Source organism: Mesitornis unicolor, unplaced genomic scaffold, assembly GCF_000695765.1.
Source record: "Mesitornis unicolor isolate BGI_N332 unplaced genomic scaffold, ASM69576v1 scaffold54649, whole genome shotgun sequence".
Lineage (NCBI taxonomy): Eukaryota > Metazoa > Chordata > Aves > Mesitornithiformes > Mesitornithidae > Mesitornis > Mesitornis unicolor.
The window spans coordinates 527-13,534 of NW_010206288.1; the positions used below are offsets into that span (position 1 = coordinate 527).

The window sequence follows — 13,008 nt, forward strand, 5'->3', positions numbered from 1 at the left end:
GCAAACCTTGTAAGCCTCAAAATCTGAGACACGACCAAAAATAAATTTGCTCTCCGAAAGGGAGAAAAACCTGACATTTAAAATATCTCAAGCAGAAAAATGCTTACTGAAAGGGCAGGTGGGGGAGAGAAAATCACTTGATGAATAACAGGATATAAATGGCTGATTGATAGGCTGGCAGGGCCGTTTTCCAAAACACAAGAAGATAGAAACGTAATATTAATCTGATATTTATATGCAATTTACAGCTCTCAACGATCAGAAGTGACAAGGCTGAAGCAGACCGTTTGAAGAGGTTTGTGTCTGCTGCCAAATGCTTCCACTCTGTAAACAGCTACAAAAAAAGAACCATGGAGCCAAGGGTGCTGTCACACATCAAAGGGCACCAAATTGGAAACAAGGTAGTAAAGAAAGTGTCCGTTTCTGAAAGAAGAAACTGCTGATGATTAACACCAAGAAGTTCTGCAGGCCACAATCATGCCAAGATTACCCAGGAACCTGAATTGTCTTTTTCCCCCCCTACGAGAAGCAACCTGGACTCTCTCACACCTGTCCCTGCACCTTGCTGAGGTCCCTTCCAACCTGGATTATCCTTAGATCCCTAACACAACGGTGATACAAGGCCAGACCATACCAGGACACACTCTTTGGCGGTCCAAAAACCCTTCTCATTACATCTGCAGCTGTGAGGAGGACAAAGTGCTTAGTATTTTAGTCAGCTCAGAGTAATAACAGCCTGGTCACAGATATACTGTTGATCCCTCATTAATAAAAATCCTCTTTTTGAATTTTCATTACTATGTCTCTTCCACCCAGACTTCTAATCTGGACACTTGGAATTTCTGAGTATTTGGCACGGAAATAAAGATGTTTTTTGTTTGTTTTACATGGGGGTGGCGTGGGGGGGTGCAATCTCTTTGCCTATTTGAAAATTAAGGCGGCGGGCATATTCCTGCGTGCTTTGCACACCTGTTTTGGTTCTCTTTTTTTTTTTTTGAAGATAGTATGTTAATGACTTAAAATTATTATTTACACAGAAGAACATACTCAGAAGTGGGTATGCTGAACACTAGACCATAGCAGTAATTAAATGCATGTAACAGCTATATGCGTTTGATCCAGTTCCAGGAATAGGTGTTGACCAACCCACGTGGCTACATCAAAATATTACTTTTAGTTCAGATTAAGAAAACCCACTCATGCCAATGGATCTGTATGAAGCTAGGGACAGCTGCATCACTCCAAATTATCACTCTCTATGTATGCCCTCAAGGTTTGCTCTGGGGAGACCAATTTCAATGTTAAGAGCACACGATACCTCATATTATTTGGTTTTCAGCACTATCAGAATATGTTTAAGGAGGATGAAAATATTGTGAGACTCCTGCCCAGCTCTTAGTGCTTCCACATTTCTGAAGAGGAAAAAGGAGTCCCTTGTTCCACCCCTCGATGTACACGACCTCTATACCCACAAAACATTAAGGCTCCATCTGCTGAAGTGTGGTTCCACTGAAACCACAGAGTCTCTCAGGAAAACACATTCCTGATGAACCAGGATATGAAAACCAAAAGGGAAGATTCTGAATGACCGATAAAATAGGTCCCAGATCATCCTCCACATTCTTTTCCAAAATCTACCTGCTCAGCCTCTACAAGAATCTTGCTCTTCAAGTGCAACAATTTACATGCAATAAAAGGTCTTCTGGCACACGCCTGCAATTTATTTTGACTCTTCAGACTTACCTATAGGCTGCTGGCATATACCCAAGAAGTGCTTGTCAGCACAAGCAGTGAAATTCCATGTTCCAACGTACTGTGACTTGGGGTCATTGAGGATTACACCACACTGATTGTTAAATTCTTCATCAAAAAGCTGAAAAACAGAAATATGTTTATCAGGCTCAAACAAGGCATAAACAAACTTGTGTCGAGAAGGTGAAGCAATATGAGGCCAGGAGAATCCGAGCTGTCTGAACTTGTTTAAGAAGTTTCAAAGGAGTGGTGCAATACAGCTTAGCTATTTTACAAACACTACCAGGTGACTGGACTCAAAAAGAATTCGTAAGTGAAACATGGGAGAGAATATTAAATTAACTATCCCTGCTCACTGCAGGGGGGTTGAACTAGATGACTTCTAAAGGTCCCTTCCAACCCAAAGCATTCCATGATTCTATGCTTAAAATACATCTTGTTTGTGGGTGTGTTTCGATCACATTTATTATGCTTCACCTTGGGTGGAGCCATGAGCAAAATTTCAAAGTATAATGGTTTATAAGTGCAACTGAACCAAGAATTATTGAGGACACCTTTTTGATGAGAGTTTTCATGCAAATTTTAAATTGCAAACCGAAGTCCCAGAAGAGTCACTGAACAGTTGTTTCAGCTTTTTCTCTTCACCTTTCAGTGTTTCATATCTCCGTTCAGAAGTTGTCATCCAAATAAACAGAACTCCATTACTGACAGTCACCTTGTTTGCCAATTAATACCACTAACGGGGGGATTTGGTCTGTTACGTACTTTTTTTTTTGCTTTAAAAAAAAAAAATACAGTCAATGTTCCAAATTTCATTACTCAGCAGTCAAGAGAAGTCAGAACTTACGTCCAGTGGAATTTTCCTTAATCTTCCTGTCAGGAGCGGGTGGAAGTTACTATACAACAGTCTGCTCTCATCTATCCATTTGTTCTCCCTTGTGCTGAACAGGAACTGCAAACCAATCCAGATATCTTTCGGCATACCAGGAAGCAAGGACGTGATATAATCTGTTGGGCAGAGCAGTAAATGTACATAGTGTGGTTCAGACAACAGCAGCGAACATCTTAAAAGAACACTTCACATAAATAAGGTAATGCAACCCTTGTTTGTATTAACTCAGTTTTCCCAGCCCTTTATAATTGCCAAACGCTTATCAACCCTTCCTTCCATAAGGTAACACCTTTCATGTTGATTTTATCTGAAAGGAGCAGACTATTGGTGTTTGTCCTCCAAATTCTCAGCTGAGGAGCAGGTAGTGGATCTAACCTGTTTCTCTGCCCACTGCTTTGTATTCTCGCACTTATATTTGCATTTCTGAAGCTGCTTTTCCACAAGTCCGCAAGATCTTCTATTGCCTCCCTGCAGAGATAACAGAAGAGTTCCCTCCTGCCCTCTCTGAATTGATGGAGGAACTCTTTATCTCCCATCTTCCTCTCCTACTGCCCTATGCCATAAAGCAGAACCATTGCTTGGATTCTGGCAGAGTTTGCTGACCACACCATCAGAGAAAGCAGGACAGGACAAAGGAACGCGGGTTTAGCTGGAAAAAACTGCAGCCAGGAAAACTTCAAATCAGACCCCTCTTAGTGAGCACTCTGGCACAAAACAACAGGCTTCAGTAGCCCCACACGCACCAAAGGCATTCACTGAGCTTGTCCAGATTCAGAAGACAAAATGAAGCCATGTAATTAGCTAGTGCCGACATGTCTTAACTATGGGCCACAAGCCAGTCCAGCCTCAGCCTATTTTCTGAGCTAGACAAGCCACTGAAGATTTACATGTCAGAGCTAGCCAGCTGCCTAATGTCACTGGGAAGAGTAGAAGCAGCCCACAGAAAAAGGCATGCTTCTGTAAGAGGACTGTGCCTTCTTTTCATATAGGTGGCCTCTACTACAAAAGATCATGCTACGTAAGATTTCAGAGTGGCTGTGCTTTTGCAAACGTGCAGGTCTAGGATGTGTATCCCTGTACAGTTACAACCCTATTCAACCCCAGTAACTGCAGTAAATAAAAAATATTACCATGCAGCTGCTGCCTGTAGGTACCCTAGTGACCTCCCTGCTCTACCTCCCATGTTCCATTTGGCCAGAGGTCACTTGCTTATAAAGAAAATATGCACTGTGCAAATTGCAGAATTCAAATAAGCTACTTCAGAGATACCTGCAGAGAACTGTTAGTTAGCCACTATAATACAGATGCAAACACAACTGTCTCATTCAGCAGTTTATCACTGAACGTCACTTGAGGCCAATGTGAACACAACCCTTCCTCACTGCATTCAGCTCCACGACTCTAGTTTATATGACAGCTGACGCAGGTCCCAGAGGTGGAACAGCTCTGTGTTTTGCAGCCCCTTTGCCTTCCGTCCTCCTATCAGTGTCCTGGAGAGCTTGTAGGTGGTCAGCTTGGACACACTGTCCTGTTAAGCTGCTCAGCACACTTAGAAACAGAGCCCTGTGTGCTCCAGCAGGCATTGTGTTTGCCATCTCATCCCCACATAGACAGCCGAGCTTGTCTTGGAAGCAGCTCCTATGGTGGTTTTCACAGTGCAAAGTCTACAGTCTCAGTTATGTTCTACCTTGCAAAGCAAAACATGGGATTTCTTCATTCAACGGTGACCCTTCTATCCTCAACTCTTCATGCAAGGTTTTACAATGTTTTTCTTTTTATAACAGGATATGATCATACAGAGAAGCTGCTCTTCAGAATGGCTCACAGGTTCGCTGACTGTATTTCCACGTTACGTTTTCAGTGATGCAAACAACAACAGACAACACATTTTTAACAGGTCTTGGATTTTTAGAATGCTCCCAGTATGCCTGTAGATAACCAAGTGGCTTTATGCGCAAGTTCTTAAGCAGAACTATACTGAATTTAGAAGAGAAGCTGCATACTAAAAATGCCCCCAGTTCACCATCATACCTTGCTCAGCTTGATTTGAGATAGATGGAAGAAAGCCTCCGAAAGTTACACACTTTTCATTAGCTGCATTAAATGTTAAATAGTCGGGTTTCATCCTTAGAAAACACTGCAAAATAAACATAATGAAACAGGTTTTCATCATACCATTGCTTACTTAGAAATAACTCATAAGAAAAGGTTCTTAAGCCAACCCTGAAAACTCACTTCTCATTTCCTGCAATAAAATATATCTTTTTCCTCAGAAAGCAAGGGAACTGATGCTAGCTGCATGCATTTCTTATTAGATTCACCAGAATAGCTAAATATAAAACTATGACTAATCCCACTAAGTAACTCCTCATTCACTGAGGATTAGAATTCATTAGTTTTGAATTGGCCACATTGCATCACGTACTGTTTTAAGAATGAGAAATCATTCATACACAAAATCTAAAGTCAGACAGGGTTAGGCCAGGAACCTGTACTGTAACACATTACTTTCTGGGAGAAACTACATGGGAACTCAAAAGCTACATTCTGCAGTGATGCCAGGTAAATTTGCAAACCTTGGCACAACATAATGTGCCCATTTGATGCACGCTCCTTCTTAGGCACAGAATAACAGCAGGCCAAAGAACAAGAACAGGTCTCACTGAGACTTTAGAGGACTGCCTCAAAACATTGTACTGAGATGTACTATACTATGGCTTCTGAGCTCTGTTAGTTCATCCCTAAAAGCTGCTTCTAATTCTTAATTCACTTAAGTCCTTCAGGCTACTTAGGAAGCAGAGCGTCTGCCAGGCTGAAGCCTGCCTGTGATTACTCGGCAAGAGAATCGAGATGTTTCTGCCACTGAAACCTCATCCTCTCGCTTTCTAATCCTCCTCTTCCTTCAAAGCAGAGCCCAAGATAAGACAATACAACCAACGTTCTTGGACCTAAACATGTGGCGACAGGAAAGCAAAAAACCTGAAAGTTTTTGAAAGCTCTGACACTAAGAAACCATCAATCCTGAAAAAGGGACAGAGAACTGGGGGAGATGATTTTAATTCCTGCCCATAGTTTTCAGCAGCCACCTCCCAGGCCATTCCTGAACACAGGGGCTACTCCCTCACCTCTTTCAGCAGAGCACTCTATCTTACTGCAGTATGAAAAAAAGGTAAAGATGACTGATCTGTATTATCTCTGTACCTTGTTCCGAAACCGATGCCAGCCTTTTGGGCAACCTCCTCTGCCTGGGCGGTAACTGGGATCGTGTTTCTCTAGTAAGGAGGCATTATTTTTTTCACAGATGAAGGGCAGTTTCACGTTACAGTTAACTGGGTAGTCTGTGGAAACGTAAGTTTTAAAAAACAAACAGTTATGGTAATGCCTATCACACTCCAATCGCCATCCATTCTTTATGACATGACAAAGACCTATCTGAAGCAAAGTCTTTTCCAGTGCAACTTCGGTGAAGCGCTATGCAATCCAAAGCATTAAAAGATAAATGTAAATTATTTGTATCAGACAGTAATATAGGATTCCAAAGGGATCAGGCTCTGGATCCTTCCTTCCAGTAGTAAGACTTCACATAGGCAGAGATAGCTTCACACAGAAAAATCATGAAATGAGATTCTGAATAGGAGGACTAATCTTGTATTTTGGAAAAGAGCAAGCGTAACCTAATGATCATTAAAGCAAACAGGAATCCTTTAACATCCACAGCATCCCAGAATGGTGGGGGTTGGAAGGGATCTCTGAACACCATCCAGGCCAACCCCCACACCATAAGGAAGAAATAAATGATAACAATTCATTATTATCATCAAGAAGCCATTCACTCCTAATTCAATACCAATTTGCATTCAATATCAGAGTTTGGGCAGAACAGTAATTACTTTTTTTAAAAAAACTAAAATAATAATGACAGAGAGGGGTGAAAAAATAAAACCACCTTACCTCTATACCAGTTCTTTCTAGAAACATACCAGCAATCCCTCAGGAATCGATCATGGAAGCGTGAAAATAACTGTAAACTGAATACAAACAGTTCAGAGTCAATCTTCAACCCAATGCGATCTTCAAGTGGAAACTCTGATGGCAACAGAGCCAGTACAAGCAAAAATTCTGGCTGGTAACTGTTTCTAGGAGATGCCCTACAACACTGGAAAGGACAGAGTGGGGAAAAACTAGGCTAGGAACATACATGTGGTAGGTTCAGTAGTTACGTGCCGTGCCTAAATCCACTTTGCAGAGGAGATGGGCAGAACGAGGGTAGGAAGTTATTTATCACCATGCTGCAGTCATTGGCTCATTGTCAAGACAAGCAAGGAGAATGGGCAATAGCCCCTGTTTTACTTAGAGCAGTGTATTGCTGTACCATTTTGGCAAGTGAAAAAGTTTCCCTGCAAGAAGCCCATGCTGTTCATGGCTGCAGTGAAGCGTCAAGACTCAAGGTTTGCTGTGAGGCATCTCAGCTCTGCAGTGGTATACTATAAACTTTTCCAGACTATGGCATTACCTAACTGGAAGAGTGATGTCTTAAAACAATTTCACACTCCCTCTTCTCAGGTATTTCTGAGATATGCTCAGAGTCCATACACAGGGTTTTTTTCAGAGGCTGCTTTTTATTCAGTTCCCCAATTATTAATAGAACACAGAAGTGGACTTAAAAATCCAGTAAAAGCATTTTAAAGACCAGTTATCTAACGGGACCACAAGGATTCATATGACAAGACTAAGATGTCAAAGCCCAATAACCTGAAATCCGGAGGTTCCGACAGACAGATAATGAATTCAGTTAGTATTAAATTATTATGAATTAATTTTTTTATGTCAGTAACACTTGTAATGGAAATATAACTTAGAATCTTGGCAGCTAATTAAAATAGTGCAACAATATTTTGAAATATACCCACTTCCTAATCGTACACACAGTCTTAACCACTTTTTGCTTTGTCTGAGTTTTTCCTGGTTTTGGTACTTTATGGTCTAAGTTTAGCAAGGCAAGAGTAGGTGCAAGTACACGTGAATAAAAATAGAGAACAGTGGTCACTGAAAAATGCCGTATTGTTTTCTAGCTTAGTTCAATTTCTTTTATCTTACTTCTTTGGGATGATATGGAAGAAATAACCTTTTACAAATCTGGGGATAAAATATTTTCCTCTGGAAACTATTCTAATTAACTATATTCCTAAAAAGCGCATTAAAAAAGCTTATAATTAAGCATCCTGTAGTTATTCTACATACGGTGAATGATAGCTGTAGCCATAATCAATAAACTTCAGCCACCACTTCTGTTCGCTGTTCGATAACTGTGGAAATAAAGAACAAAAAACCCAGTATTTTACAACCCACAGAGACAGATCTCCAGACTGTACCAAGGATAAATCAACGACAAAACTAATTTTGACTTTAAATGTCTCTAAAATGTGCAGGAATTACTATTCTTCAGTGATAGGAAAGGATAAAGTTCAATGCTGATACGCCAAGTAGATGGACCACTGCACCTACTAGGAAAAAAAGCCGACGTTTTCCACTGTGCTGGACAAAGGAAATCTTGCAGCACTGTCCTAAGTGCATGCTAGATACATCATTCCCACTAAATTCATAGCAGGAACTCCATGGGACAACCAGGACATAGCTGCAAGCTGCTGAAGCTGATGTGGTTCCGCAGGCCCCTCCTTCCATCCTCAGAACGATCCTGTTCTCCCAGCAGATACCCCAACATCAAACAGTTCATGAAAAGGCTGGAGATTTCCAGTCAAATCCTCAATTCCTCCTGCCTTGTAATTTCTCCTTCCAGGTAACTTCTTGTCAAGAGAAATTTCATGAGGAGAGCTTGCAAGCTGCTAATTTCAGCAAGTACTATCTCACAGGCACTAGCACTGGAGAAAGGTAGTAACAGAGGTGCTAAAACTTGGTATGTTCTGCTAAGAATCCTTACAAGAATGTACTCTCGTGCTATGAAAAGCACAAACCTCCTTCAGTAAAGGCTACCAGACTATCATGCATTTCTAAGGAAATTCTCGCATCAGATGAAAAATGATGCGTTGTCCCGTGCATAAAACCAAGAACTGGCACAGCTGTCAGTGAAGTATTTGCAGACAATGAGATGCTCACGTGGTGGTGCTGTGATGACACCTTCTCTCCATTTGGAGGTGTTTGGGTTTTTTCCATGTTGTTAAAGCTACTTTTACATTTAAAAAATCCTTTTGCAAGACTGACATTAAAATAATCCTCTTTCAACTCATCTTTTCCTTTTAAGTACAATTAAAAACTATTAAGGTCAACAGGAAAAATGAAAGAAATTAAAGAGTTGCATTTTATTATATTGGAAAAAAGGGCAAAATATTTCCCTATAGAGGAAAGTAACTTTTAGACAGATTACACCCCCTTACCTTTTCTATTTGTGATAGTATTGTCCTCAGTTTTGGGTAAGATTCCACAGTGGCTAAATCACTATCATTCTGTTGACAGTAGAAAATAGCTTCCTGGAAGCTCAGGTTTTTATCTGGTACAAACCACAGCTCCGCTCCATCAACAACAAGAGGGGCTCCATGAATTCCAATTTCATCTATGCAGAAGAAATATCACATGCATAAGAAATAACTTCTGAAAAAAAAAAATCATCCTTTCTTTTTCTGAATGTAATAAGAAATTTCAGTCTGACCCTGGGAAGAGCTGACTGACCTTTGCCCTTATCAAACAGGTATTATGGTAGTAATATACCTAAACTAATAAAAAATATAGAGTATTGACAACTATACACACATAGCAGAACTATGCAAAAAGTCCATTTACCTGGTATGTACCACTCAGGTGTCTTTGGAGTGCTACCTGTACAGAGGAAAAGAAGGAACAGTCACTTCAAGTTCACCTTCTAACAAGACTCTGGTCATCAATAATTGCACTCATGATTCTCAGTATGTATGATGGAAAAAGTAAAAGGAGAAGGAAATCACAGGTTTAATTACACAGGTTTAATAATTTAAGATAAGCTGATGTAAAACTAATGGGAGTTTTGCATACCTTGGTCCTAAACAACTGTGCCTCTTTTCTCCCAAGCACAATACAGGCATCAAAGTAGTATAGCTACCCATATCCCCACAACAAAAAGTTTCATCCCCTGAAATGCTTTTTAATGAACAACCAACACCTAAAAGCCTACTGGATTATACAGCACTTTTCATACTACACGGAAAAACCTGGATGTGTGCAGATATGCCACGCCATTCTTTTGAATTCCCACTCTGTCTCACTACAATGAGGATCTAATACACCGGTTTGACCAGAAGAAGGTTAATTCTCCTAAGGTTGATACACACTGTACACCCAAGATGTCTGTGGTCACTTAGTTACAAATATCACTAAGAAAGATTAGGTAAACTCCACAAATGCTGCAACTCAGTGGCTTATATCGACTCACCGAATAAAAAGCCACTTCTCACTTCATGGGACAAGAAAGCATATGGGTGCAGTAATACTGCATCCTCCTCGTGGTCATTTTCTGATAGATCTCTGAATAGTCTAAGTGCATGTCTGTTTGTATGTGACACAGGTGAATCATCTCATGTACTGACCTCTTAAGAGGAGTTCAGAAGGGAAATCATAAAACATCGTTTGCAAAGTTTCTGCTCTTGGACAATAATGACAACTCAGTGGAAATAAATAACGAAATCTTTTCTAGGAATAAATGGATGTAACTGCAGTTTACCTTTTGTTATCTGGCAGACCCATTCGAGTTTAGCGTCGCAATCAAAAGGCTTAAAGTAAAATTCCAGGTCTCTGCCTTCATGGAAATACAATCTCCAAAACGACCTCCGTGAAAACTGAGAGGTCTGCATAAAAGCAGCAGAAGAACTGAGTTAGTGTGGTACAGGCCTCTGAAATGTGACATGAAACTGTATTAAAAAGGTACTTTGGCAAAGTCAGTATGTTTCACTGTGGTATTAGTCCCACAGCTTATTTTCCAGAAAATGAGCAGATACAACTGCAACTGTGCAGCTATAACCCTCCACACTAGCCACGTTTGTGAAGCAAGCAGGTAAAGGCCTCGAGGTCAGCCTACATGCAAAAGTCTCTTCTCACAATGCTGTTTCTTTGCCATTTAGCAGCTCACGGGATCTCATAAATGCTTATTATTCAATTATCAGTTGCAACTTGTTGCCCTGAAATGATTCTAGTTTTAGCTCAAAAGAAGCAACCACTTGAACTGGCACAGAAATTATCTTCCTTGTTTAAAATTACTTCTTACAAGCAAGCTTAAAATCTGACTTCACTCTTGCTGATCTCTCCAATAAGAAGAATCTTTTACTGTTTACTGAAAGGAAATGTCTATACCTAGCAGGTAGGGGAAGGAGGTTACTAAATTCATAGTGTCCCCTTCAAACTGCTCTCCTCTTGTCTAAAATTTTTAGGAGCTTAATGCTGAGAGCTTCTTGGCCTGGGGTCATGAACGCAAGAGAAGAGAATGAGGGGAAATGGCTGTGAACAGAAGCAAAGGGATGCAATGACCCTTTCCTTCAGTAAATTCTAAAAGCAGAGGTGGTTCTAACCACGTTAAAAGAAGGGATGTCGCTAGAATGATCTTATTAAAAATAAGGTGATGCTTCAGAAGTTAAAGGCCATTTTAAAACTCAAGTCATCAAGACTAAATTAAGCAATGAAGAACATAATTAGGAACTAAGCAGAGGCCTGACAATTAGAATTAGACACTGACACAGCACTCACAGTCTAGTACACAATTAAACAAGAAAATACACACAACAAACACAAACACACACTCTATCCTGGCTACTTCAGGTTTCAAACAGTATCTTAATTTGCAGTTCAGGAAAACTAAACTAGGTTTTAGAGGTAACTGGTAGGGCTTTGTTTGCTTTTTTGGTTTTAGAATCCACATTATATCCTTAAGTGTTGTATGTAATATACAAGAGATAAATAGTGTGGCATTATGCGATAGAGAATAGCATTGTTACTAAAATATTCTGTAGTTCAAAGGAGGTCTTATGAAAGGTTATCATTACTGCAGTGCTGGGTTAATACAAAAAACCTGCTCAAATATACTAACAGGTGCAGATTGGTAAGGGCAACACTAGTAACTTTTTCACTATGCAAAGGAAACATCTCAGCAGTCAACCTAAATTCAATATATGGTTGGCAAAAGCTTTTTTTTCCAACTACTTCCATGTAAAAAATACGCATGCTGTTATTAAAAACCTTGAAACTAACCTTTAATGCAGCACAGTCTCTTGTATCATATTCATCTTCCAGGTAATCCAGTGGCATTACAACGCTAGTTACCTACAGGATGGGCAGGATGAAAGAATCATTACTTTACAACTATTTTTGCTATGGTAATCCAGAGATAACCATGCAAACCTGAGACCCCATTATGTTTATCACTATTAAAATATGTGTTAACTGGCAGTTACTGGATCAGTTCTGAGTCTGTGTACCGCTATTATGGGGATGGGGTGGAGGGAATGAACTCGCAACACGTCAGACAAATAAATCAACTACAGTGAGAAAGGTATTTTTGGAGAAGTCTGTCACATCAAGCAGATGAACTGATAAACCCTACCCTCTGTTGTGGAATGAAGACATCTTGTTCTTTCTACCAGCTCTTAAATGATTACTACTATATTGCTGTTACAATATTTTAATGCAATAGAGACAGAAATCAGGTTAGCCTTATTAAAGATTTGTTTTTGATTGGAAATCTGCCTGGATGGCAGCTCCCAAGTGCACAATCTTCCTCTGAATTATTCATCTGTTGAAGGATCTGCCATATTTTAATTAAAATATTTATCAATTTACTTTCAACCCCGTCCAAGCTGAAACAAATCAGGACATGACATTTCACGATTAAAAGTTAACTTACAGGTTTATCATCACTCCACTGCCAAGTTCCCAAAGAATCTGGACTCCTCTTATTCATTCCAATCCATACCCATCTGTCATTGCTGTAAATAAACAAGATAGTATCTTAAGCCAAGTCTATGGTTCAGTCCATTCAACAGAGAGACTGACCTATGTCATGGCATTACTTAGGAACAAGCAGCAAAAGCAAAGGATAACAACGGCGAGTTGTAGCAGTTCAAAGAGAAAATGGGCGTAAGGGCTAGGACCTCTCCTGCATTTTTCTTTAAGAAGATCTGTAGGTTGTTTTTTCCTGACCACAGACAAAACCAACTAAACCAGATAATTCCTTTGTCAGCTGCATCACCCCTTCATCAGTTGTCACTCAACACAAAGGTCTCTTTTTCCACACTTTTCTTCCAGAATCACGTACACAGTGGTTATTTGGCTTGCTTCTCTATCTCTTGTCCACCTCAGGTGGTCTCTCTACACCGTCAGCTCAACCACAC

The 13,008-nt window shown here is 40.1% G+C and overlaps 1 protein-coding gene across 1 annotated transcript in view; it reads right to left on the reverse strand.

Annotated features, from left to right (window-relative positions):
- Positions 1 to 1,743: 1,743 nt before the first annotated feature.
- LY75 (lymphocyte antigen 75) overlaps positions 1,744 to 13,008 on the reverse strand; it is a gene marked incomplete at both ends in the record, with an annotated part of 29,064 nt that continues 17,799 nt past the window's right edge. The window contains 11 exons of the mRNA XM_010191675.1: positions 1,744 to 1,873; positions 2,600 to 2,760; positions 4,676 to 4,781; positions 5,846 to 5,982; positions 6,596 to 6,672; positions 7,886 to 7,950; positions 9,037 to 9,212; positions 9,440 to 9,475; positions 10,353 to 10,476; positions 11,870 to 11,941; positions 12,522 to 12,603. Coding sequence (XP_010189977.1) covers positions 1,744 to 1,873; positions 2,600 to 2,760; positions 4,676 to 4,781; positions 5,846 to 5,982; positions 6,596 to 6,672; positions 7,886 to 7,950; positions 9,037 to 9,212; positions 9,440 to 9,475; positions 10,353 to 10,476; positions 11,870 to 11,941; positions 12,522 to 12,603 — 1,166 coding nt within the window. The remainder of the gene's footprint in view (positions 1,874 to 2,599; positions 2,761 to 4,675; positions 4,782 to 5,845; positions 5,983 to 6,595; positions 6,673 to 7,885; positions 7,951 to 9,036; positions 9,213 to 9,439; positions 9,476 to 10,352; positions 10,477 to 11,869; positions 11,942 to 12,521; positions 12,604 to 13,008) is intronic.